This window comes from Coccinella septempunctata, chromosome 8, assembly GCF_907165205.1.
Source record: "Coccinella septempunctata chromosome 8, icCocSept1.1, whole genome shotgun sequence".
In the NCBI taxonomy this organism is placed as follows: domain Eukaryota; kingdom Metazoa; phylum Arthropoda; class Insecta; order Coleoptera; family Coccinellidae; genus Coccinella; species Coccinella septempunctata.
The window spans coordinates 13971348-13994360 of NC_058196.1; the positions used below are offsets into that span (position 1 = coordinate 13971348).

At 32.1% G+C, this 23013-nt stretch overlaps 2 protein-coding genes across 2 annotated transcripts; both read left to right on the top strand.

Annotated features, from left to right (window-relative positions):
* The first annotated feature begins 7894 nt into the window (after nt 1-7894).
* Nucleotides 7895-8718, top strand: LOC123319464. Its single transcript, XM_044906461.1, has 2 exons — nt 7895-7996; nt 8159-8718. Exons 1-2 carry the CDS (start codon nt 7994-7996, stop codon nt 8612-8614), a joined length of 459 nt encoding a protein of 152 aa, XP_044762396.1. The 5' UTR covers nt 7895-7993; the 3' UTR covers nt 8615-8718.
* Nucleotides 8719-15768: 7050 nt separating this feature from the next.
* LOC123318998 lies at nt 15769-16498 on the top strand. Its single transcript, XM_044905790.1, has 2 exons — nt 15769-15870; nt 16033-16498. Exons 1-2 carry the CDS (start codon nt 15868-15870, stop codon nt 16486-16488), a joined length of 459 nt encoding a protein of 152 aa, XP_044761725.1. The 5' UTR covers nt 15769-15867; the 3' UTR covers nt 16489-16498.
* Nucleotides 16499-23013: the final 6515 nt, after the last annotated feature.

Genomic DNA, 23013 nt, shown 5'->3' on the forward strand with positions numbered 1-23013 from the left:
ATTCTGCCGACGTTTTGATTTTGTCGAAACCATCATCGGGGCACTGAAAGAGCAATATAAAACTATGTTAAAATATACATATATCGGCCGTTTTTGAATTAAAATGAACTAAAAGTTATAAAGCTCGCTTGATTATAGATTGTTGGGTATGATGAATCTCTGAGCGAAGGTTTTGGCTGATCGCACATTGAAATGGCAAAAAAATCATGCATTTGAGGAAAGCGATGCATCGAAGAAAAAAACTTTCATGTATGAAAATGAACTATATAAGGGAACACTGTAATTGCTTATTTATTAATCATATAATAATAATCATTTATTCGAATAGGAAAGGAGGCGTATAGCCTATAAACTTGCAGAGTACAGAAAAAGAACGAAAATATTGTGCGTTACGAAAAGGAATGACATATGAACAAGGATAGCAAAAACTAAAATAATCGAAACAAAACAAACCCTGGACTAGCATACACATCACCCGAGGAATGAAACATTGTATCTATGATAAGGATCCAAAACCCCTAAGTTTGTTTATAAGTGAAGATCAAAAATTTCAGCCCTCAGCCCTCAACAAGGGGGGATATTTATTGAAAATTACCAAAGTCAGGTAGCAGAACGAATCGGTTAGTACCTACATTTTTCATTCATTCCCTGAATTTCGAAGAGTGAAGTTCCTAATTCTTAAAATTTTAGTTATACTTTTAAAGTTGAAAATTGGCGTTATTCGAAAATCAAAATGGTAAGTTGATTTTATATATATTTTTCATTTCAAGAATTCTGAATTTTTTCGTATTTCTCAAAATGTTATTGAGATTGAAAAGTATTTCGAGTTCCTTTAATAATTTATAATAACTAGATTGAAATTGATGTAATATATATTATGTTTTGGTTTTTTTTCAGTCTGCTCAAATACCAATACAAAGTTCTTGGGAGGAGTTCATACTGCCCACAAGGATTGCCTTCTTGACTCAAGAAAAATTAAACAAATTGAGAAAAATAGAGTTACGTAAGAAGGTGATCATTCACGATTTAATTCGAAATAATCAGAGTGTGCTGGATCGTTTAAAAGATCTGAGGTTCTATAGAGGCAGTCATTCAGCGAATCTGAGAAGAACATCAGAAATTCTTGATGTCAAATTGACTAAGGCTTTATATATTAAGAGAATATTGGAAATAACTGTCCGCGGAAAGAAGAAGAAGGAAATACTGAACATGGAAATATCCGAATTATGTGGAGCGATCAGACACCAGAAAACTCACAGGCATCGTGATTTTGAACCAACCATATCTCCCCTAGCCATATATTCAAATGATATGCGGAATCGCGGAATGAAGAGAAAACGAGATTATCGATAAAATGGATTGAATCAAGATAAATTAATAAACGAATGTAAATATTGTATTGCTATTGTAAATAAACATACAGTTATTTTGAAAATAAATTGGTTGGGAATTAAAGGTGGAGTTTCATTCAAAATTTTATCGAAAGTAGGACGCCATCTCCAAAATAACTACAAATTTCATGGTAAATTTCAGTGCTTAGTTCATTCGATGCTCCAGAAAAAAAATCATGAACGACCTCGAGTAGGTTGTATAAAATTATTGTTCTATCCTCATTCATATAATAAATGTGAAACTGCGTGTGTTTGATAGTTTGTTTCTACGTTTCTCTTTCCATAACGCCCAGGGTAGATGTCGGATTTTGTGGGAATTTCACTATAGTGTAGAGAATTTATCGGATTAGGTTTCAGTGTAACATTCATTTTTATATGAAGAAATTCATATATGAAAAAATAAAATAAGAAATTAACAAAAAGTTGAAATTAAATGAAATTTGAAATTCAATAAAATTTCTTTGAAAAAGTCCGCGATGGTATATATCTAACTTTCCGGGATAACCACCAACATTAATCTATTTTAAAATTTATCGATACTTTGGCTGTGTACTTGAGTGCTTCTTAATATAAGAAAAACATTCATTAGTATCGTTCTGTGAAAAGTTTTGGCTAAACAGCTATCTCCATCAATACAATTGTATGTATTGTATTGTCAAAAATATATTTATTCCATCATTAGGTCAACCGACATAACATGCAGATACTGGGGAAATTACAAGAGATAGAGGTAAATGATCAGTACTAGTTTGTGAGCTATCTGACGTTTACGTCCATGTTTCGCTGCAAAAATTCTGGTATGTGCCGTCATTTCGAGAGAATTATTTCTGTATTTTTTGCGGAAATTAATGCGACAGATCTCTGAAAACAAGGATTAAAAATTATTCGAGTCCTAGTTGAATTAGTTTATCAGATTTTTTCCCATAATTTGAAATATTATGGATATAAATCTCTGGGTTTGTTCCTACTAGGGCATTCAAAAAAGGTTGAACATTTAAAAAGACAATCTACTTTATTCATTGCTGGCTAGCGGATTGTGTGGGATATCGTTTCTCTTCTCATACTCTTATCATTATTTATGTGAAGTTTAGTGAATTATATATACATCCATTGATTTCAAATGTACGTATTATAATTTGTTTGGAATATTACAAATATTTATAGAAATCAATTTTTTTCTTTTTTGCTGGAAAATTGGATGAGACCAATGGGATAATGATAAATCAACGTTGAAAACTTCATTTTCGACATCGATTTCTAGTTTTTCATAACTAATTATTATTTTCGAAAAATTTCTGAATTCTGTTATCGGAAATATATGAAATATCAACATCTTATTTGAATATTTCCTTGAAAAGATTAAATTATTGAAGGACTTAATATTACTCGTTTCGAATAAGTCGTAGTGAAAAGTATAAAGGCGTTTTTGTTCGAAAAATGATACCGAAAATCATTATCGCAACATAAGAATAATAAAGCATTTCTCTGTAGGTAGCAAGGGGTTTTCGATGACACAGCTGATAAGCTTCCAAACTACCTAGACTGAATCATCACTGATTCTGGAATGTTCCACACCTTAGAAGAAACATTAAAAACGAATAAGAAATCAGGAAGCCATTCAATGATTTGTCTGTATTGATCGAGTAGAAGCCAATCAAAATGTCAGCCTCAGCGCCTTCAACGATAATTTTTTCAATATTCGTGAGTGACATTCGAAAATAACTATAAATGGAAAAATTTCAAACAATGTTCCGTTATTTCCGAAGTCTTCGTGAAACTCTCACCTCATTCGAAGAACACCATATTGAAATGAGCAAAAAATGTTCTCGAAATCGCTTCTAACCTTAATATTTGCTGTAAAAAATTTCAGAAAAGTTATAATAATTTTGCTTAAATAATTGATAGTCATGCGACCAATCAACAGACGTTTCGTGTCTTTCATACTCAATTCAAGGGAAGGAATATGAATCAAGGAAATATAATATCCACTACAGTACCTACTGCTTCTGCAATCTCTCAACTCATTTTTTTCCCCCAAAACATTGAATCATATACAGTACCTACATTTATTCCTCACAAATCTCGACGGTAGTGACGAAAATATGTTCAACCGGATTTTTTTCACTCCAATAACGTCACCTGTAGTATTTCGATTGATTAAAGAAAAATTCATTCGAAATCATTTTGCAAGCAACACTTCATGAACTGTCTTTGAACTGACAAACGATTACACGTAGTTTATTATTTGCTTAGACATTGTGATTTCGAAATAAATATGGAAACCTATAAGTGAATCGCCTTATTAGGTTATACCTACACCCACAACGGATAGTAGTGTTAATCTGTCTAAAACGGTGGGAATGGGCGGAAAATGATGACAAATATGCTCTACATTCGAAAAACATCACTTTTTTAAAATCCGTTAATGGAAATCCTTATTTTGGCATAAAAACTTCCGAAAGTGACGAAATGAGGTACATTTACCATACATAAGTACATCTCTATAATACGCGTATTTCGTTTGATGAACTTCGATATGATATGAGTCCATAAATTGAGGTGAAATTCTGCCGACGTTTTGATTTTGTCGAAACCATGATCGGGGCACTGAAAGAGCATTATAAAACTATGTTAAAATATACATATATCGGCCGTTTTTGAATTAAAATTAACTAAAATTTATAAAGCTCGCTTGATTATAGATTTTTGGGTATGATGAATCTCTGAGCGAAGGTTTTGGCTGATCGCACATTGAAATGGCAAAAAAATCATGCATTTGAGGAAAGCGATGCATCGAAGAAAAAAACTTTCATGTATGAAAATGAACTATATAAGGGAACACTGTAATTGCTTATTTATTAATCATATAATAATAATCATTTATTCGAATAGAAAAGGAGGCGTATAGCCTATAAACTTGCAGAGTACAGAAAAAGAACGAAAATATTGTGCGTTACGAAAAGGAATGACATATGAACAAGGATAGCAAAAACTAAAATAATCGAAACAAAACAAACCCTGGACTAGCATACACATCACCCGAGGAATGAAACATTGTATCTATGATAAGGATCCAAAACCCCTAAGTTTGTTTATAAGTGAAGATCAAAAATTTCAGCCCTCAGCCCTCAACAAGGGGGGATATTTATTGAAAATTACCAAAGTCAGGTAGCAGAACGAATCGGTTAGTACCTACATTTTTCATTCATTCCCTGAATTTCGAAGAGTGAAGTTCCTAATTCTTAAAATTTTAGTTATACTTTTAAAGTTGAAAATTGGCGTTATACGAAAATCAAAATGGTTAGTTGATTTTATATATATTTTTCATTTCAAGAATTCTGAATTTTTTCGTATTTCTCAAAATGTTATTGAGATTGAAAAGTATTTCGACTTCCTTTAATAATTTATAATAACTAGATTGAAATTGATGTAATATATATTATGTTTTGGTTTTTTTTCAGTCTGCTCAAATACCAATACAAAGTTCTTGGGAGGAGTTCATACTGCCCACAAGGATTGCCTTCTTGACTCAAGAAAAATTAAACAAATTGAGAAAAATAGAGTTACGTAAGAAGGTGATCATTCACGATTTAATTCGAAATAATCAGAGTGTGCTGGATCGTTTAAAAGATCTGAGGTTCTATAGAGGCAGTCATTCAGCGAATCTGAGAAGAACATCAGAAATTCTTGATGTCAAATTGACTAAGGCTTTATATATTAAGAGAATATTGGAAATAACTGTCCGCGGAAAGAAGAAGAAGAAAATACTGAACATGGAAATATCCGAATTATGTGGAGCGATCAGACACCAGAAAACTCACAGGCATCGTGATTTTGAACCAACCATATCTCCCCTAGCCATATATTCAAATGATATGCGGAATCGCGGAATGAAGAGAAAACGAGATTATCGATAAAATGGATTGAATCAAGATAAATTAATAAACGAATGTAAATATTGTATTGCTATTGTAAATAAACATACAGTTATTTTGAAAATAAATTGGTTGGGAATTAAAGGTGGAGTTTTATTCAAAATTTTATCGAAAGTAGGACGCCATCTCCAAAATAACTACAAATTTCATGGTAAATTTCAGTGCTTAGTTCATTCGATGCTCCAGAAAAAAAATCATGAACGACCTCGAGTAGGTTGTATAAAATTATTGTTCTATCCTCATTCATATAATAAATGTGAAATTGCGTGTGTTTGATAGTTTGTTTCTACGTTTCTCTTTCCATAACGCCCAGGGTAGATGTCGGATTTTGTGGGAATTTCACTATAGTGTAGAGAATTTATCGGATTAGGTTTCAGTGTAACATTCATTTTTATATGAAGAAATTCATATATGAAAAAATAAAATAAGAAATTAAATAAAAGTTGAAATTAAATAAAATTTGAAATTAAATAAAATTTCTTTGGAAAAGTCAGCGATGGCATATATCTAACTTTCCGGGATAACCACCAACAATAATCTATTTTAAAATTTATCGATACTTTGGCTGTGTACTTGAGTGCTTCTTAATATAAGAAAAACATTCATTAGTATCGTTCTGTGAAAAGTTTTGGCTAAACAGCTATCTCCATCAATACAATTGTCAAAAATATATTTATTCCATCATTAGGTCAACCGACATAACATGCAGATACTGGGGAAATTACAAGAGATAGAGGTAAATGATCAGTACTAGTTTGTGAGCTATCTGACGTTTACGTCCATGTTTCGCTGCAAAAATTCTGGTATGTGCCGTCATTTCGAGAGAATTATTTCTGTATTTTTTGCGGAAATTAATGCGACAGATCTCTGAAAACAAGGATTTAAAATTATTCGAGTCCTAGTTGAATTAGTTTATCAGATTTTTTCCCATAATTTGAAATATTTTGGATATAAATCTCTGGGTTTGTTCCTACTAGGGCATTCAAAAAAGGTTGAACATTTAAAAAGACAATCTACTTTATTCATTGCACCTCAGAAGAAACATTAAAAACGAATAAGAAATCAGGAAGCCATTCAATGATTTGTCTGTATTGATCGAGTAGAAGCCATTTCAAACAATGTTCCGTTATTTCCGAAGTCTTCGTGAAACTCTCACCTCATTCGAAGAACACCATATTGAAATGAGCAAAAAATGTTCTCGAAATCGCTACTAACCTTAATATTTGCTGTAAAAAATTTCAGAAAATTTATAATAATTTTGTTAAAATAATTGATAGTTATGGGACCAATCAACAGACGTTTCGTGTCTATCATACTCAATTCAAGGAAAGGAATATGAATCAAGGAAATATGATATCCACTACAGTAACTACTGCTTCTGCAATCTCTCAACTCATTTTTTTCCCCCAAAACATTGAATCATATACAGTACATACATTTATTCCGCACAAATCTCGACGGTAGTGACGAAAATATGTTCAACCGGATTTTTTTCACTCCAATAACGTCACCTGTAGTATTTCGATTGATTAAAGAAAAATTCATTCGAAATTATTTTGCAAGCAACACTTCATGAACTGTCTTTGAACTGACAAACGATTACACGTAGTTTATTATTTGCTTAGACATTGTGATTTCGAAATAAATATGGAAACCTATAAGTGAATCGCCTTATTAGGTTATACCTACACCCACAACGGATAGTAGTGTTAATCTGTCTAAAACGGTGGGAATGGGCGGAAAATGATGACAAATATGCTCTACATTCGAAAAACATCACTTTTTTCAAATCCGTTAATGGAAATCCTTATTTTGGCATAAAAACTTCCGAAAGTGACGAAATGAGGTACATTTACCATACATAAGTACATCTCTATAATACGCGTATTTCGTTTGATGAACTTCAATATGATATGAGTCCATAAATTGAGGTGAAATTCTGCCGACGTTTTGATTTTATCGAAACCATCATCGGGGCACTGAAAGAGCAATATAAAACTATGTTAAAATATACATATATCGGCCGTTTTTGAATTAAAATGAACTAAAAGTTATAAATCTCGCTTGATTATTGATTTTTGGGTATGATGAATCTCTGAGTGAAGGTTTTGGCTGATCGCACATTGAAATGGCAAAAAAATCATGCATTTGAGGAAAGCGATGCATCGAAGAAAAACTTTCATGTATGAAAATGAACTATAAAAGGGAACACTGTAATTGCTTATTTATTAATCAGATAATAATAATCATTTATTCGAAAAGGAAAGGAGGCGTATAGCCTATAAACTTGCAGAGTACAGAAAGAGAACGAAAATATTGTGCGTTACGAAAAGGAATGACATATGAACAAGGATAGCAAAAACTAAAATAATCGAAACAAAACAAACCCTGGACTAGCATACACATCACCCGAGGAATGAAACATTGTATCTATGATAAGGATCCAAAACCCCTAAGTTTGTTTATAAGTGAAGATCAAAAATTTCAGCCCTCAGCCCTCAACAAGGGGGGATATTTATTGAAAATAACCAAAGTCAGGTAGCAGAACGAATCGGTTAGTACCTACATTTTTCATTCATTCCCTGAATTTCGAAGAGTGAAGTTCCTAATTCTTAAAATTTTAGTTATACTTTTAAAGTTGAAAATTGGCGTTATACGAAAATCAAAATGGTAAGTTGATTTTATATATATTTTTCATTTCAAGAATTCTGAATTTTTTCGTATTTCTCAAAATGTTATTGAGATTGAAAAGTATTTCGAGTTCCTTTAATAATTTATAATAACTAGATTAAAATTGATGTAATATCATATTATGTTTTGGTTTTTTTTCAGTCTGCTCAAATACCAATACAAAGTTCTTGGGAGGAGTTCATACTGCCGACAAGGATTGCCTTCTTGACTCAAGAAAAATTAAACAAATTGAGAAAAATAGAGTTACGTAAGAAGGTGATCATTCACGATTTAATTCGAAATAATCAGAGTGTGCTGGATCGTTTAAAAGATCTGAGATTCTATAGAGGCAGTCATTCAGCGAATCTGAGAAGAACATCAGAAATTCTTGATGTCAAATTGACTAAGGCTTTATATATTAAGAGAATATTGGAAATAACTGTCCGCGGAAAGAAGAAGAAGGAAATACTGAACATGGAAATATCCGAATTAGGTGGAGCGATCAGACACCAGAAAACTCACAGGCATCGTGATTTTGAACCAACCATATCTCCACTAGCCATATATTCAAATGATATGCGGAATCGCGGAATGAAGAGAAAACGAGATTATCGATAAAATGGATTGAATCAAGATAAATTAATAAACGAATGTAAATATTGTATTGCTATTGTAAATAAACATACAGTTATTTTGAAAATAAATTGGTTGGGAATTAAAGGTGGAGTTTCATTCAAAATTTCATCGAAAGTAGGACGCCATCTCCAGAATAACTACAAATTTCATGGTAAATTTCAGTGCTTAGTTCATTCGATGCTCCAGAAAAAAAATCATGAACGACCTCGAGTAGGTTGTATAAAATTATTGTTCTATCCTCATTCATATAATAAATCTGAAACTGCGTGTGTTTGATAGTTTGTTTCTACGTTTCTCTTTCCATAACGCCCAGGGTAGATGTCGGATTTTGTGGGAATTTCACTATAGTGTAGAGAATTTATCGGATTAGGTTTCAGTGTAACATTCATTTTTATATGAAGAAATTCATATATGAAAAAATAAAATAAGAAATTAACAAAAAGTTGAAATTAAATGAAATTTGAAATTCAATAAAATTTCTTTGAAAAAGTCCGCGATGGTATATATCTAACTTTCCGGGATAACCACCAACATTAATCTATTTTAAAATTTATCGATACTTTGGCTGTGTACTTGAGTGCTTCTTAATATAAGAAAAACATTCATTAGTATCGTTCTGTGAAAAGTTTTGGCTAAACAGCTATCTCCATCAATACATTTGTCAAAAATATATTTATTCCATCATTAGGTCAACCGACATAACATGCAGGTACTGGGGAAATTACAAGAGATAGAGGTAAATGATCAGTACTAGTTTGTGAGCTATCTGACGTTTACGTCCATGTTTCGCTGCAAAAATTCTGGTATGTGCCGTCATTTCGAGAGAATTATTTCTGTATTTTTTGCGGAAATTAATGCGACAGATCTCTGAAAACAAGGATTAAAAATTATTCGAGTCCTAGTTGAATTAGTTTATCAGATTTTTTCCCATAATTTGAAATATTATGGATATAAATCTCTGGGTTTGTTCCTACTAGGGCATTCAAAAAAGGGTGAACATTTAAAAAGACAATCTACTTTATTCATTGCTGGCTAGCGGATTGTGTGGGATATCGTTTCTCTTCTCATACTCTTATCATTATTTATGTGAAGTTTAGTGAATTATATATACATCCATTGATTTCAAATGTACGTATTATAATTTGTTTGGAATATTACAAATATTTATAGAAATCAATTTTTTTCATTTTTGCTGGAAAATTGGATGAGACCAATGGGATAATGATAAATCAACGTTGAAAACTTCATTTTCGACATCGATTTCTAGTTTTTCATAACTAATTATTATTTTCGAAAAATTTCTGAATTCTGTTATCGGAAATATATGAAATATCAACATCTTATTTGAATATTTCCTTGAAAAGATTAAATTATTGAAGGACTTAATATTACTCGTTTCGAATAAGTCGTAGTGAAAAGTATAAAGGCGTTTTTGTTCGAAAAATGATACCGAAAATCATTATCGCAACATAAGAATAATAAAGCATTTCTCTGTAGGAAGCAAGGGGTTTTCGATGACACAGCTGATAAGCTTCCAAACTACCTAGACTGAATCATCACTGATTCTGGAATGTTCCACACCTTAGAAGAAACATTAAAAACGAATAAGAAATCAGGAAGCCATTCAATGATTTGTCTGTATTGATCGAGTAGAAGCCAATCAAAATGTCAGCCTCAGCGCCTTCAACGATTATTTTTTCAATATTCGTGAGTGACATTCGAAAATAACTATAAATGGAAAAATTTCAAACAATGTTCCGTTATTTCCGAAGTCTTCGTGAAACTCTCACCTCATTCGAAGAACACCATATTGAAATGAGCAAAAAATGTTCTCGAAATCGCTTCTAACCTTAATATTTGCTGTAAAAAATTTCAGAAAAGTTATAATAATTTTGCTTAAATAATTGATAGTCATGCGACCAATCAACAGACGTTTCGTGTCTTTCATACTCAATTCAAGGGAAGGAATATGAATCAAGGAAATATAATATCCACTACAGTACCTACTGCTTCTGCAATCTCTCAACTCATTTTTTTCCCCCAAAACATTGAATCATATACAGTACCTACATTTATTCCTCACAAATCTCGACGGTAGTGACGAAAATATGTTCAACCGGATTTTTTTCACTCCAATAACGTCACCTGTAGTATTTCGATTGATTAAAGAAAAATTCATTCGAAATCATTTTGCAAGCAACACTTCATGAACTGTCTTTGAACTGACAGACGATTACACGTAGTTTATTATTTGCTTAGACATTGTGATTTCGAAATAAATATGGAAACCTATAAGTGAATCGCCTTATTAGGTTATACCTACACCCACAACGGATAGTAGTGTTAATCTGTCTAAAACGGTGGGAATGGGCGGAAAATGATGACAAATATGCTCTACATTCGAAAAACATCACTTTATTAAAATCCGTTAATGGAAATCCTTATTTTGGCATAAAAACTTCCGAAAGTGACGAAATGAGGTACATTTACCATACATAAGTACATCTCTATAATACGCGTATTTCGTTTGATGAACTTCAATATGATATGAGTCCATAAATTGAGGTGAAATTCTGCCGACGTTTTGATTTTGTCGAAACCATCATCGGGGCACTGAAAGAGCAATATAAAACTATGTTAAAATATACATATATCGGCCGTTTTTGAATTAAAATGAACTAAAAGTTATAAAGCTCGCTTGATTATAGATTTTTGGGTATGATGAATCTCTGAGCGAAGGTTTTGGCTGATCGCACATTGAAATGGCAAAAAAATCATGCATTTGAGGAAAGCGATGCATCGAAGAAAAAAACTTTCATGTATGAAAATGAACTATATAAGGGAACACTGTAATTGCTTATTTATTAATCATATAATAATAATCATTTATTCGAATAGGAAAGGAGGCGTATAGCCTATAAACTTGCAGAGTACAGAAAAAGAACGAAAATATTGTGCGTTAAGAAAAGGAATGACATATGAACAAGGATAGCAAAAACTAAAATAATCGAAACAAAACAAACCCTGGACTAGCATACACATCACCCGAGGAATGAAACATTGTATCTATGATAAGGATCCAAAACCCCTAAGTTTGTTTATAAGTGAAGATCAAAAATTTCAGCCCTCAGCCCTCAACAAGGGGGGATATTTATTGAAAATTACCAAAGTCAGGTAGCAGAACGAATCGGTTAGTACCTACATTTTTCATTCATTCCCTGAATTTCGAAGAGTGAAGTTCCTAATTCTTAAAATTTTAGTTATACTTTTAAAGTTGAAAATTGGCGTTATACGAAAATCAAAATGGTAAGTTGATTTTATATATATTTTTCATTTCAAGAATTCTGAATTTTTTCGTATTTCTCAAAATGTTATTGAGATTGAAAAGTATTTCGAGTTCCTTTAATAATTTATAATAACTAGATTGAAATTGATGTAATATATATTATGTTTTGGTTTTTTTTCAGTTTGCTCAAATACCAATACAAAGTTCTTGGGAGGAGTTCATACTGCCCACAAGGATTGCCTTCTTGACTCAAGAAAAATTAAACAAATTGAGAAAAATAGAGTTACGTAAGAAGGTGATCATTCACGATTTAATTCGAAATAATCAGAGTGTGCTGGATCGTTTAAAAGATCTGAGGTTCTATAGAGGCAGTCATTCAGCGAATCTGAGAAGAACATCAGAAATTCTTGATGTCAAATTGACTAAGGCTTTATATATTAAGAGAATATTGGAAATAACTGTCCGCGGAAAGAAGAAGAAGGAAATACTGAACATGGAAATATCCGAATTATGTGGAGCGATCAGACACCAGAAAACTCACAGGCATCGTGATTTTGAACCAACCATATCTCCCCTAGCCATATATTCAAATGATATGCGGAATCGCGGAATGAAGAGAAAACGAGATTATCGATAAAATGGATTGAATCAAGATGAATTAATAATAGAATGTAAATATTGTATTGCTATTGTGAATAAACATACAGTTATTTTGAAAATAAATTGGTTGGGAATTAAAGGTGGAGTTTTATTCAAAATTTTATCGAAAGTAGGACGCCATCTCCAAAATAACTACAAATTTCATGGTAAATTTCAGTGCTTAGTTCATTCGATGCTCCAGAAAAAAAATCATGAACGACCTCGAGTAGGTTGTATAAAATTATTGTTCTATCCTCATTCATATAATAAATGTGAAACTGCGTGTGTTTGATAGTTTGTTTCTACGTTTCTCTTTCCATAACGCCCAGGGTAGATGTCGGATTTTGTGGGAATTTCACTATAGTGTAGAGAATTTATCGGATTAGGTTTCAGTGTAACATTCATTTTTATATGAAGAAATTCATATATGAAAAAATAAAATAAGAAATTAAATAAAAGTTGAAATTAAATAAAATTAGAAATTCAATAAGATTTCTTTGAAAAAGTCCGCGATGGCATATATCTAACTTTCCGGGATAACCACCAACAATAATCTATTTTAAAATTTATCGATACTTTGGCTGTGTACTTGAGTGCTTCTTAATATAAGAAAAACATTCATTAGTATCGTTCTGTGAAACGTTTTGGCTAAACAGCTATCTCCATCAATACCATTGTCAAAAATGTATTTATTCCATCATTAGGTCAACCGACATAACATGCAGATATTGGGGAAATTACGAGAGATAGAGGTAAATGATCAAGTACTAGTTTGTGAGCTATCTGACGTTTACGTCCATGTTTCGCTGCAAAAATTCTGGTATGTGCCGTCATTTCGAGAGAATTATTTCTGTATTTTTTGCGGAAATTAATGCGACAGATCTCTGACAACAAGGATTTAAAATTATTCGAGTCCTAGTTGAATTAGCTTATCAAATTTATCCCATAATTTGAAATATTTTGGATATAAATCTCTGGGTTTGTTCCTACTAGGGCTTTCAAAAAAGGTTGAACATTTAAAAAGACAATCTACTTTATTCATTGCTGGCTAGCGGATTGTGTGGGATATCGTTTCTCTTCTCATACTCTTATCATTATTTATGTGAAGTTTAGTGAATTATATATACATCCATTGATTTCAAATGTACGTATTATAATTTGTTTGGAATATTACAAATATTTATAGAAATCAATTTTTTTCATTTTTGCTGGAAAATTGGATGAGACCAATGGGATAATGATAAATCAATGTTGAAAACTTCATTTTCGACATCGATTTCTAGTTTTTCATAACTAATTATTATTTTCGAAAAATTTCTGAATTCTGTTATCGGAAATATATGAAATATCAACATCTTATTTGGATATTTCCTTGAAAAGATTAAATTATTGAAGGACTTAATATTACTCGTTTCGAATAAGTCGTAGTGAAAAGTATAAAGGCGTTTTTGTTCGAAAAATGATACCGAAAAGCATTATCGCAACATAAGAATAATAAAGCATTTCTCTGTAGGTAGCAAGGGGTTTTCGATGACACAGCTGATAAGCTTCCAAACTACCTAGACTGAATCATCACTGATTCTGGAATGTTCCACACCTTAGAAGAAACATTAAAAACGAATAAGAAATCAGGAAGCCATTCAATGATTTGTCTGTATTGATCGAGTAGAAGCCAATCAAAATGTCAGCCTCAGCGCCTTCAACGATCATTTTTTCAATATTCGTGAGTGACATTCGAAAAAAACTATAAATGGAAAAATTTCAAACAATGTTCCGTTATTTCCGAAGTCTTCGTGAAACTCTCACCTCATTCGAAGAACACCATATTGAAATGAGCAAAAAATGTTCTCGAAATCGCTACTAACCTTAATATTTGCTGTAAAAAATTTCAGAAAATTTATAATAATTTTGCTAAAATAATTGCTAGTCATGGGACCAATCAACAGACGTTTCGTGTCTTTCATACTCAATTCAAGGGAAGGAATATGAATCAAGGAAATATAATATCCACTACAGTACCTACTGCTTCTGCAATCTCTCAACTCATTTTTTTCCCCCAAAACATTGAATCATATACAGTACCTACATTTATTCCTCACAAATCTCGACGGTAGTGACGAAAATATGTTCAACCGAATTTTTTTCACTCCAATAACGTCACCTGTAGTATTTCGATTGATTAAAGAAAAATTCATTCGAAATCATTTTGCAAGCAACACTTCATGAACTGTCTTTGAACTGACAAACGATTACACGTAGTTTATTATTTGCTTAGACATTGTGATTTCGAAATAAATATGGAAACCTATAAGTGAATCGCCTTATTAGGTTATACCTACACCCACAACGGATAGTAGTGTTAATCTGTCTAAAACGGTGGGAATGGGCGGAAAATGATGACAAATATGCTCTACATTCGAAAAACATCACTTTTTTCAAATCCGTTAATGGAAATCCTTATTTCGGCATAAAAACTTCCGAAAGTGACGAAATGAGGTACATTTACCATACATAAGTACATCTCTATAATACGCGTATTTCGTTTGATGAACTTCAATATGATATGAGTCCATAAATTGAGGTGAAATTCTGTCGACGTTTTGATTTTATCGAAACCATCATCCTGGCACTGAAAGAGCAATATAAAACTATGTTAAAATATACATATATCGGCCGTTTTTGAATTAAAATGAACTAAAAGTTATAAAGCTCGCTTGATTATAGATTTTTGGGTATGATGAATCTCTGAGCGAAGGTTTTGGCTGATCGCACATTGAATTGGCAAAAAAATCATGCATTTGAGGAAAGCGATGCATCGAAGAAAAACTTTCATGTATGAAAATGAACTATAAAAGGGAACACTGTAATTGCTTATTTATTAATCAGATAATAATAATCATTTATTCGAATAGGAAAGGAGGCGTATAGCCTATAAACTTGCAGAGTACAGAAAGAGAACGAAAATATTGTGCGTTACGAAAAGGAATGACATATGAACAAGGATAGCAAAAACTAAAATAATCGAAACAAAACAAACCCTGGACTAGCATACACATCACCCGAGGAATGAAACATTGTATCTATGATAAGGATCCAAAACCCCTAAGTTTGTTTATAAGTGAAGATCAAAAATTTCAGCCCTCAACAAGGGGGGATATTTATTGAAAATAACCAAAGTCAGGTAGCAGAACGAATCGGTTAGTACCTACATTTTTCATTCATTCCCTGAATTTCGAAGAGTGAAGTTCCTAATTCTTAAAATTTTAGTTATACTTTTAAAGTTGAAAATTGGCGTTATACGAAAATCAAAATGGTAAGTTGATTTTATATATATTTTTCATTTCAAGAATTCTGAATTTTTTCGTATTTCTCAAAATGTTATTGAGATTGAAAAGTATTTCGAGTTCCTTTAATAATTTATAATAACTAGATTAAAATTGATGTAATATCATATTATGTTTTGGTTTTTTTTCAGTCTGCTCAAATACCAATACAAAGTTCTTGGGAGGAGTTCATACTGCCGACAAGGATTGCCTTCTTGACTCAAGAAAAATTAAACAAATTGAGAAAAATAGAGTTACGTAAGAAGGTGATCATTCACGATTTAATTCGAAATAATCAGAGTGTGCTGGATCGTTTAAAAGATCTGAGGTTCTATAGAGGCAGTCATTCAGCGAATCTGAGAAGAACATCAGAAATTCTTGATGTCAAATTGACTAAGGCTTTATATATTAAGAGAATATTGGAAATAACTGTCCGCGGAAAGAAGAAGAAGGAAATACTGAACATGGAAATATCCGAATTAGGTGGAGCGATCAGACACCAGAAAACTCACAGGCATCGTGATTTTGAACCAACCATATCTCCACTAGCCATATATTCAAATGATATGCGGAATCGCGGAATGAAGAGAAAACGAGATTATCGATAAAATGGATTGAATCAAGATAAATCAATAAACGAATGTAAATATTGTAAATATTGTAATATAACGTCACCTGTAGTATTTCGATTGATTATAGAAAAATTCATTCGAAATCATTTTGCAAGCAACACCTCATGAACTGTCTTTGAACTGACAAACGATTACACGTAGTTTATTATTTGCTTAGACATTGTGATTTCGAAATAAATATGGAAACCTATAAGTGAACCGCCTTATTAGGTTATACCTACACCCACAACGGATAGTAGTGGTAATCTGTCTAAAACGGTGGGAATGGGCGGAAAATGATGACAAATATGCTCTACATTCGAAAAACATCACTTTTTTCAAATCCGTTAATGGAAATCCTTATTTTGGCATAAAAATTTCCGAAAGTGACAGATGAGGTACATTTACCATACATAAGTACATCTCTATAATACGCGTATTTCGTTTGATGAACTTCAATATGATATGAGTCCATAAATTGAGGTGAAATTCTGAGGACGTTTTGATTTTATCGAAACCATCATCGGGGCACTGAAAGAGCAATATAAAACTATGTTAAAATATACATATATCGGCCGTTTTTGAATTAAAATGAACTAAAAGTTATAAAGCTCGCTTGATTATAGATTTTTGGGTATGATGAATCTCTGAGTGAAGGTTTTGGCTGATCGCACATTGAAATGGCAAAAAAATCATGCATTTGAGGAAAGCCATGCATCGAAGAAAAACTTTCATGTATGAAAATGAACTATAAAAGGGAACACTGTAATTGCTTATTTATTAATCAGATAATAATAATCATTTATTCGAATAGGAAAGGAGGCGTATAGCCTATAAACTTGCAGAGTACAGAAAGAGAACGAAAATATTGTGCGTTACGAAAAGGAATGACATATGAACAAGGATAGCAAAAACTAAAATAATCGAAACAAAACAAACCCTGGACTAGCATACACATCACCCGAGGAATGAAACATTGTATCTATGATAAGGATCCAAAACCCCTAAGTTTGTTTATAAGTGAAGATCAAAAATTTCAGCCCTCAGCCCTCAACAAGGGGGGATATTTATTGAAAATAACCAAAGTCAGGTAGCAGAACGAATCGGTTAGTACCTACATTTTTCATTCATTCCCTGAATTTCGAAGAGTGAAGTTCCTAATTCTTAAAATTTTAGTTATACTTTTAAAGTTGAAAATTGGCGTTATACGAAAATCAAAATGGTAAGTTGATTTTATATATATTTTTCATTTCAAGAATTCTGAATTTTTTCGTATTTCTCAAAATGTTATTGAGATTGAAAAGTATTTCGTGTTCCTTTAATAATTTATAATAACTAGATTAAAATTGATGTAATATCATATTATGTTTTGGTTTTTTTTCAGTCTGCTCAAATACCAATACAAAGTTCTTGGGAGGAGTTCATACTGCCGACAAGGATTGCCTTCTTGACTCAAGAAAAATTAAACAAATTGAGAAAAATAGAGTTACGTAAGAAGGTGATCATTCACGATTTAATTCGAAATAATCAGAGTGTGCTGGATCGTTTAAAAGATCTGAGATTCTATAGAGGCAGTCATTCAGCGAATCTGAGAAGAACATCAGAAATTCTTGATGTCAAATTGACTAAGGCTTTATATATTAAGAGAATATTGGAAATAACTGTCCGCGGAAAGAAGAAGAAGGAAATACTGAACATGGAAATATCCGAATTAGGTGGAGAGATCAGACACCAGAAAACTCACAGGCATCGTGATTTTGAACCAACCATATCTCCACTAGCCATATATTCAAATGATATGCGGAATCGCGGAATGAAGAGAAAACGAGATTATCGATAAAATGGATTGAATCAAGATAAATTAATAAACGAATGTAAATATTGTATTGCTATTGTAAATAAACATACAGTTATTTTGAAAATAAATTGGTTGGGAATTAAAGGTGGAGTTTCATTCAAAATTTTATCGAAAGTAGGACGCCATCTCCAAAATAACTACAAATTTCATGGTAAATTTCAGTGCTTAGTTCATTCGATGCTCCAGAAAAAAAATCATGAACGACCTCGAGTAGGTTGTATAAAATTATTGTTCTATCCTCATTCATATAATAAATGTGAAACTGCGTGTGTTTGATAGTTTGTTTCTACGTTTCTCTTTCCATAACGCCCAGGGTAGATGTCGGATTTTGTGGGAATTTCACTATAGTGTAGAGAATTTATCGGATTAGGTTTCAGTGTAACATTCATTTTTATATGAAGAAATTCATATATGAAAAAATAAAATAAGAAATTAACAAAAAGTTGAAATTAAATGAAATTTGAAATTCAATAAAATTTCTTTGAAAAAGTCCGCGATGGTATATATCTAACTTTCCGGGATAACCACCAACATTAATCTATTTTAAAATTTATCGATACTTTGGCTGTGTACTTGAGTGCTTCTTAATATAAGAAAATCATTCATTAGTATCGTTCTGTGAAAAGTTTTGGCTAAACAGTTATCTCCATCAATACAATTGTCAAAAATATATTTATTCCATCATTAGGTCAACCGACATAACATGCAGATACTGGGGAAATTACAAGAGATAGAGGTAAATGATCAGTACTAGTTTGTGAGCTATCTGACGTTTACGTCCATGTTTCGCTGCAAAAATTCTGGTATGTGCCGTCATTTCGAGAGAATTATTTCTGTATTTTTTGCGGAAATTAATGCGACAGATCTCTGAAAACAAGGATTAAAAATTATTCGAGTCCTAGTTGAATTAGTTTATCAGATTTTTTCCCATAATTTGAAATATTATGGATATAAATCTCTGGGTTTGTTCCTACTAGGGCATTCAAAAAAGGTTGAACATTTAAAAAGACAATCTACTTTATTCATTGCTGGCAAGCGGATTGTGTGGGATATCGTTTCCCTTCTCATACTCTATCATTGTTTATGTGGAGTTTAGTGAATTATATATACATCCATTGATTTCAAATGTACGTATTATAATTTGTTTGGAATATTACAAATATTTATAGAAATCAATTTTTTTCATTTTTGCTGGAAAATTGGATGAGACCAATGGGATAATGATAAATCAACGTTGAAAACTTCATTTTCGACATCGATTTCTAGTTTTTCATAACTAATTATTATTTTCGAAAAATTTCTGAATTCTGTTATCGGAAATATATGAAATATCAACATCTTATTTGGATATTCCCTTGAAAAGATTAAATTATCGAAGGACTTAATATTAATCGTTTCGAATAAGTCGTAGTGAAAAGTATAAAAGCGTTTTTGTTCGAAAAATGATACCGAAAAGCATTATCGGAACATAAGAATAATAAAGCATTTCTCTGTAGGTAGCAGGGGGTTTTCGATGACACAGCTGATAAGCTTCCAAACTACCTAGACTGAATCATCACTGATTCTGGAATGTTCTACACCTCAGAAGAAACATTAAAAACGAATAAGAAATCAGGAAGCCATTCAATGATTTGTCTGTATTGATCGAGTAGAAGCCAATCAAAATGTCAGCCTCAGCGCCTTCAACGATTATTTTTTCAATATTCGTGAGTGACATTCGAAAATTACTATAAATGGAAAAATTTCAAACAATGTTCCGTTATTTCCGAAGTTTTCGTGAAACTCTCACCTCATTCGAAGAACATTATTATGAAATGAGCAAAAAATGTTCTCGAAATCGCTACTAACCTTAATATTTGCTGTAAAAAATTTCAGAAAATTTATAATAATTTTGCTAAAATAATTGATAGTCATGGGACCAATCAACAGACGTTTCGTGTCTTTCATACTCAATTCAAGGGAAGGAATATGAATCAAGGAAATTTAATATCCACTACAGTACCTACTGCTTCTGCAATCTCTCAACTCATTTTTTCCCCCAAAACATTGAATCATATACAGTACCTACATTTATTCCTCACAAATCTCGACGGTAGTGACCAAATATGTTCAACCGGATTTTTTTCACTCCAATAACGTCACCTGTAGTATTTCGATTGATTATAGAAAAATTCATTCGAAATCATTTTGCAAGCAACACTTCATGAACTGTCTTTGAACTGACAAACGATTACACGTAGTTTATTTTTTGCTTAGACATTGTGATTTCGAAACAAATATGGAAACCTATAAGTGACTCGCCTTATTAGGTTATACCTACACCCACAACGGATAGTAGTGTTAATCTGTCTAAAACGGTGGAAATGGGCGGAAAATGATGACAAATATGCTCTACATTCGAAAAACATCACTTTTTTCAAATCCGTTAATGGAAATCCTTATTTTGGCATAAAAACTTCCGAAAGTGACGAAATGAGGTACATTTACCATACATACGTACATCTCTATAATACGCGTATTTCGTTTGATGAACTTCAATATGATATAAGTCCATAAATTGGGGTGAAATTCTGCCGACGTTTTGATTTTATCGAAACCATCATCGGGGCACTGAAAGAGCAATATAAAACTATGTTACAATATACATATATCGGCCGTTTTTGAATTAAAATGAACTAAAAGTTATAAAGCTCGCTTGATTATAGATTTTTGGGTATGATGAATCTCTGAGCGAAGGTTTTGGCTGATCGCACATTGAAATGGCAGAAAAATCATGCATTTGAGGAAAGCGATGCATCGAAGAAAAACTTTCATGTGTGAAAATGAACTATAAAAGGAAACACTGTAATTGCTTATTTATTAATCAGATAATAATAATCATTTATTCGAATAGGAAAGGAGGCGTATAGCCTATAAACTAGCAGAGTACAGAAAAAGAACGCACAATGCGTTACGAAAAGGAATGACATATGAACAAGGATAGCAAAAACTAAAATAATCGAAACAAAACAAACCCTGGACTAGCATACACATCACCCGAGGAATGAAACATTGTATCTATGATAAGGATCCAAAACCCCCCAGGAAACCACCTTTCGTTTATTAAACATATATAAGTCAACTTATTCCGACGTATAAACACGGTTTCATTAGACCAAAATCAGAAGGACAAATGTCCGCGTGGTAGACGTATAAAATCAATCCTGGATATACGTCTCCTATTCGTATTTTATATACGTCTGATACTCGTATTTCATATACGTCTTTTAGACTACTTAAGTAATTCAGAAATTACGTCGAAAACCAGTCGTCTATAAACGTTCACAACTCATATATTATAGACTATATTTCAACGACTTCAATGTACCAAAAATAGATGTTTAATAATCGTATTTTGTACTACAATTAAGTATCAGTAATAGACGTCTCTGAACAACGTTAGACCTACTGTTCATGTATACGATATCCGACGATACGATGATCCGAAATTGCATTAATGTGTTTTGATCGATGATTTCGAATATAATAAATTAAAAGAACAATAAATGCACTTTCGGATCATCGTTTATATTGTCGAATATCGTATGAATGAACATTAGGCTTATTTGTTGTTAGATATTACTGTTCTGAACATAGTCAATCTTCAACATTTATTATAACAATCTTACCCTCTTCCATACTTATCCTTTTCATAGTTTCGAATAAGACATAACGTAGTGTCAATCGGATTTTAGGAAAACTAAATTTAAAACTATTTGGGTCTCAAACCAATTTATTCAGAAAATAATAAAATAGTAGTTTTCAAAATTTAGGTATATACATTGAGCACACCTCTTTAAATAAATATAATGGTCTATTCCTTTATTTTTAGATTGCTTCAATCAGATGTACCCACATCAGCACTACGGCCTCTGTAAAATATTATTTCAGTTAGTTTTAGGAGAAAAAAACATGTCGAACCAAACATACCAAATATCTTTTTCATCATATTAGTAGACTTGAAAATAGAGAGCTTTCTTCAAAATCGGTTATGTCATTTTGTTTTTTAGCAGATGTTTAAACATGTCCATCACTATGTTTAATCAGAATCCATTTCAATCACTTATGACAAAGTACAATTAATTTCCTCCAGACAAAACAAACACAGTAAACACACACAGCTTACGAAACTTTTTCAAGATGGACGACAAGGAGAACGAACTACGAAAAGCGCATGCCGAATAGCATAGAAACACGGCGTGACTGCCACATGCGTGTATCGTAACGATAACGATAACTAATTGCCTATTGGCCGTTCGGGCCTGCGTAGATCCTCAATCCTCTGCCTACGTTAACATGGCACCAACGTTGCGAGGCTATTAAAAATGTAGTAGATCTTGAACATTCTCATGAATCTGCTAGGCTTGTTTACTTGTTTGAATTAGAACTAGTAGACTACAATTATATCAAGTGAATAGTAATTGAAGAGGGCTCATTCAGTTTTCCAGATCACAAGTATAGACAGCAGAATCTTTGATGGTGTAAGCAATCAGTGTGTGGACAGGACATTATTTCATTTCATGTGACAACGCTGTGAATTGTCGAATCGGGGGACTTTTTTAATCAAAGATATTATATGTGTAATATCACTTATATAAGCTGAATCGCTTTTTCAACTTCAAAAA